This window comes from Bradysia coprophila (assembly GCF_014529535.1).
Source record: "Bradysia coprophila strain Holo2 chromosome IV unlocalized genomic scaffold, BU_Bcop_v1 contig_5, whole genome shotgun sequence".
Classification (NCBI taxonomy): domain Eukaryota; kingdom Metazoa; phylum Arthropoda; class Insecta; order Diptera; family Sciaridae; genus Bradysia; species Bradysia coprophila.
In genome coordinates this window covers 8908999-8915014 of record NW_023503374.1, presented here as the reverse complement: position 1 = coordinate 8915014, position 6016 = coordinate 8908999, and the positions used below count along the sequence as shown (strand labels likewise).

General features: G+C 35.2%; 1 protein-coding gene across 1 annotated transcript; it reads left to right on the top strand.

Moving 5' to 3' along the window:
- The first annotated feature begins 1677 nt into the window (after positions 1-1677).
- LOC119072057 lies at positions 1678-3655 on the top strand. The gene is made up of 7 exons (XM_037177191.1): positions 1678-1950; positions 2013-2143; positions 2218-2493; positions 2549-2642; positions 2695-3006; positions 3262-3449; positions 3522-3655. The coding sequence occupies exons 1-7, from the start codon at positions 1795-1797 to the stop codon at positions 3568-3570; spliced, it is 1206 nt and encodes a 401-aa protein (XP_037033086.1). The 5' UTR covers positions 1678-1794; the 3' UTR covers positions 3571-3655.
- Positions 3656-6016: the final 2361 nt, after the last annotated feature.

The following is a 6016-nucleotide window of genomic DNA, read 5'->3' as shown; positions in this document are numbered from 1 at the left end:
AAACAAATAAAGTACAAGATTTTGTGTCAAGTATCTGATATTTTGAACACCAGAACACATTTGATAATTATACTGTTGCTAAGATTTTGCTTTGAATTTATTAGTTGTATATTGGATATTATCATGCACGCACGTTAGTAAGCGGGAGTGACGCAAGTCCACTACCAAAAATGTTTTTTAAAAACATTTTGGGGACGGCGGAGCATATTTACAGAAACTTTATGACTTCTCCCCTTGGCTCTAATGGCCCCCATCTGCCACTTGTGACGCAATGTAAAACTTTCTTTCAAAAATTTTTCGACTCAATTTTTTGTGGATAAGACTTTTGCGTACGGCGCACAATGCGTCACCCTCAGCGATATCAGGTATTTGCAAGGAGCAAACTGTTATTTGCAATGGTCTACTTTCGCTTGCGGCAGGCAATAAAATATCGTCCACCGTTTTTCAGGGATTCACTTGATATTTCTAAAAAGCAAGCATAAAACTATTTAAATAATAATAAATCTGTTACATATTGTGATCAACATCAGATCGATGTATAGTTTGATCCGTCGTATAAGAGATGGATACATCAAACACCTTTCTCAAAGTGCTCACCGTCGAACCAATCATGTTCGAGATTGCAGAACTGTGCAGAGATATTCAGAGATCCAATGAAGTATCACTTTTTGATTAAAAATAAAGAAGGTAATAGAAATTACAGTGAACGACATCTCAAATGTCTCACTGTCAAATTTTTCTGAGAATTTTATTGTGTCATAGCAAATTCACAATGACATTCTCTGAAAAAAATGACAGTGAGACATTTGAGATGTCGTTCACTCTAGGTCACTATTACAATTAAAGGTTAATTTCGTTCTGAAACGTTTTACCTTTCAAATTGAGTCTCGCATTTTCACCTGTTATGTTCACAGGACCAGTCTTCGTAAGCGTTTTATAAACCATCCACTCGTTGCACATTTTGTCATTAAAAGAGACTTTGAAAGCTATTTTTGCTTCAATGCAAAACTATGGATGTAAATACCTAAATACCTTCTCGTTTAACAATTCATCAATGTATAGCCGACATAGATTCGAAAAAGAAACTTTGAAATTCAAAGTTTTTTTTAGAAATAATACGTCGACTTTCCAACTAAATCAATCCTGATAACATTTAGCAAACAACAAAATATTATGAAGAAAATGCGTAACCAAGAATAATGGAAATTATTTCTGCTTAATGAGTTTGCAGACCTAAGTGGACTATTGTTGATACACTTTGTAATAATCTATATAATTCACAATTATTACTAAATCTGTTATTTCTTTTGTTCAAATTATTGCTAAAATCTTCAAAATCTTGTCCTTCATTCGTTTTAAAACAAGCATTTCTGAATAATTATTTCCGTTACTGACAATATAACAGATGATTGGCCTTGTCTGAAATGTTAATGATCAGGCTTATATTCCTTGGGGCACTAACAGATTCCTTGATACAATGATTCTAGATAATGATGGCAAACAAATGTGAATTTGATTAGCCATCGCATCGAAAAGTGATTTTTAGTAGTTTCATTGAAGCGTTAGTTCCCTACAGAAATAACATTTAATGCACAATAGCGACTCATTTATTGATAATCAATGAGTTTTTAAAATTTGCATTTCAAATTTGTCACGTTCAATATACGGTATAATTTTCATTACAGTTCTCACCGCTACAACAGTCGGTAGTTTCACTATATTGCGATGAAAGTTGTAAACGATTTATTTTCAATTATTTATTCGATTGCTTGACTTTCTTTGAATACCACGACAATGACCACATTTAGTAAATTCTTTTCTGATAGAACAAAGAATTTAACATGCAAAGATCTTCTTCATCCGGATTACGAGTCCTGTTCATCGTTCCTTTGGTACTTTATACGCGAATCAAGCTTTCGATGTTTGAAATATCTCGGACCTCTAATTTTGGTAATTTTGCTGGCATTTTGTGTGTATTCTATTGCCTGTTTGTTTCAAATTTGTTTTCAAAGATTCCACTGGTGGCAAACCTTCAAAACACAACGTTGAACGAATGGAAAGAAAAGGCCGAGATCTATTTCAAAATGTCGATCGGTAGCGCAGCAACGGTAGCATTTTCATTCGGTGTTCATTGCTTTTTGTGGTGAGGTTGCTTCTCGCATACATACTTTTACTAATATTGTGATTCATGTCGATGTTTCAATTCCTCCTCTTCAGCAAAATGTGTGACGGAATTCGATACTTTAACATGAGTTGTATTCCTATGCTTGTTTCCTTGTTAATATGTGTGAACCACCTTCCTCCGAAGTTTGCAAAGATTCAATATCTCTTTGTGAATAATTTATTGGTACAGACGTTACTGCGAACTTCTGACAATCAGACGGTTAAATTGATAAGAGAATCGAGAATGGTTTCGACGGTGCTCTTTATGGCGCTCAGTTCGTGTATTATGGGACTGATGGGGTTGATGACTGAGGAAAGCCATCGATATTGGTTAGTGTCTGATCGGGAAGTGTTTTATGGTTCCTGAAAATTGCAATTTTTTAAGGTACGCACAAAATTTCGAGCATAAAAAATCCGAAAAGGAGTCTGAAAGTGAGTTAATAGAGAAAATGGATCTGTTGAAAGATTTAATTTACAAGGTGCATGCTAAGTGTTTCTCCTAAAATATCGACTAACGTACGTCTATTTCAGCAAGTGATGAGTACAGTGAAAGTGGGCGTGCTCATGTCGAGTATCAAAATACTGACAAAAAGCGTCCAGTTGTTGCGGAAAAGTATATTCCAATTTATCGTGTTCTTTGTGCAGAATTTCGACTATAAGTTGCTGGGATTTTTTGCCATGTACGGGACATCGTTTCAAGTATTTAACTTTTTACTGAACGAACTGAATACGAAATGGGAACAACATAAAAAATCATTTCTGGCCGGCCTTTTAGCTGGAACAGCTTTTTATTTATCGCCACGATATTTTTTATTTACGTACGCTCTTACCGCTCTCGTGGAGGTATACAGTTCATTGCAGCTCTTTTTTAACCTTTTACAGACGACTATTTCATTCTTTTGATCTAAGTGCTTTCAACAGGATGATGCAAAATCTACTACTTCAATAGTTTTATCATATGTTTTGCTACAAAAGACAGCAGTAGAACGAACTTTTTGTTGATATTTGTGGTATCTGTCGATAACAAATAATGTCACAGCCGTCTGTAAAGGGTTTAAACCATGGTCTGGAGCAAACTCACAATTTTCTCATTTGCAGTTGGTGATGAAGCTTTTTCTCAGTAAATTGGACAAAAATGCGAAGACGACTAAGTTTCTGAAAAACATATCCTGGCTGAAAGTTTTTATTTGTATTTCCCTACCCACCTTCAGTCATTGGAGAATCGTTAATCCATGGTTGATTCCTCAGGTCATGGATAAAATGATGCATATTATTGGGCTGGACAGGTGAGTTTAAAGCAAAATTACAGCTGGGAGTCTTCTCTGTGACATTTGTTGACGAATCCTTTTAACGTTTAGGCTCGCGCTTGGATCTCAAAACTATGCCAAATATATTCTAGGAATTTGAAAGGTGATCTCTGTAGAATTTAATGTAGACTTAGCTGTGGTACATTTTGTTGACATTCGTTGTAAATAATAAATTTTTCGAAAATCGTGAACGGGTTAATTTCAATTCTCTGTTAACGGGCGCTAGGCTAAAATGACACCTCTCGAACATGCGAAAAAAATGCAGACTTCTTTTCCAGTGAGAGTTTTATTAAACTAATCAGCATACAATGAAAAAGTATCTCAACTACTATATCAATTAAAGGTCAATTCAACGAGTAGTTGAACCAATTTTTCAGGATTCTAGTTTCTATTTAGCACATTTTTGCTTAGAAAATGCTCATATAATTGAAAAACAGTCCTCAAAACAACAATTTTATCGATGGATTTCGTACATTATACGAATTGTGAACAGGAGCACATGCGGCAAGAAGCAAAAAGTTATCTCGATTTTGAACGATCTTAAGTTGGAACGCCATAAGCAGCAATGTTAATCGTTCTAAATCCAAAATGTATTGAAATTTTGATTTGGAACTCCCAGATTTCGAACGTTCCAATTTAACATTCGTCTTTATTTGCAAAGAATGTTTGGTTATTAAGGTTCAAACTCGACTGTCGTTCCAAATCAAGATAACTTACTCATTCATAAATTTACAAGGTCCTCAAAAAACTACTTTTCGACGCGCATGCGTGAAGGATTACAATCAAAATGGTTGGTGTTGCTCTGTATGTATATATCCAATCAAGTCCTTAAAAACATCGTTTCATGTAGAGGGTCCTCACAAAACCATTCGTATGCCGATTTCTTATATATTTACGAAATCATGATCAGGAGAACATAAAAATAGAATCTAAGCGAATCATTCATTTAAGTAACAAGAAATTGTTTATTATATTACAACCATTGTCCATCCAGGTCCTCAAAACCCATGTTAAACGTCTACTCCTCAAAAATATGTGAGTTTTTGAACAGGAGCACATAAAAATTAGTGATATGAACAACCTTTCTTAAATTTATTTATTAGATAATGTCATCAGAACTGTCCCTTCACAGAAAGGTTTATCATTGCATACAATTATCTATATGTGATGATTAAACATAGCCATAGAGTGATGTTGTATTGTGTTTGAACGGTGTTAAAAAAGTGGTACAATAAATAATTGAGTAGATACGAGACGACGAAAAAATTAAAACTACTTCGTTGCTATTTCGTTCATAGTACATTACTATGCAAGGGAAGTAAAGTGATATCTCGTATCCAGATGAGTAAAAGTAACCGAGGGCTTTAGCCCGAGGTACATTTACTCATCGTGATACGAGATATCACTTTATTTTCCGTGTGTAGTACGACGTTTTACTATGCGAGTGATGTAAAGGCCTATGCCTATGCATGTAATAGCCTTATTACATGCATCAGCATAGTAAAATTATTTACAGTTCCGAAGCTGGCTTTCTACTAACATGTTACAAGCATTATTGGCTAGATTGTACATTTCACATTGAGATCCGTCATCGAGATTAGCATCACTACACTACCAGTATACGAACTGCTTCATCTGTTATCTATAATTTCGATTAAAATATACGAGGTCGAAATCGAAGTAAAAGATTTCAAATCAGTCGATTGATACTTTGATCGAAATCGAAAGAAGGAATTATATCTGATGCAAATGCTGCTGATATGGTTGCCGCATGTAACAGGTTAAGCGAAACGTAGCACCGATTTTGCTTAGGATGTTATGTTAATGGTAAGCCTCAGTTTTTTGTTCAGCGTATTTATAAGCAACTAAATATAAATATTTGATGCAGAATCTTTTACCTCATTTATGACCCATCATTTTACCATATAACCCAGTGATGGTCGTCTACTTTGTCATTGCTGTCGATAACAGATGATTAGATGTTTCTAAGAGGTTTGTGCACCGGGCAACTGAAATACGACATATTTTGAAATGATTTTTTGTTACGAAATGTCAGCGTCAGGTTTTCCTGAACGATATAGCGTGCGGAAAAAAAATCATTTCTTTACGATTTATCGTGCGAGAACGGTTTTGAATGAATTTTTCCATGACTATTCGATTGAACAAATTTAATATGGTGAATGTGAAGGTTGAATTTTTTGAAGTAAATTGATGGGTTTTGTCTATTTCAGTTGTACGGCGCACAAAACGTTGTTCGTACCTCAACAGGAAATGAATTTTTATGCCAAATACTGCGAAAGTTTGTATTTTCGGTCCTCAAATGGTGACCGAAAGTAACAAAAATTCAGGCCTTGGGCCGAAAGTAAATGTCACTGTCATCATTTTACTTTCGCCCCGTGGGCTTGCGTATTTGCGGGCCGAAAGTAAATGTCACTGTCATCATTTTACTTTCGCCCCGTGGGCTTGCGTATTTGCGGGCCGAAAGTAAATGTCACTGTCATCATTTTACTTTCGGTCCTCATATGTCTCGAAAACACATGTTCACT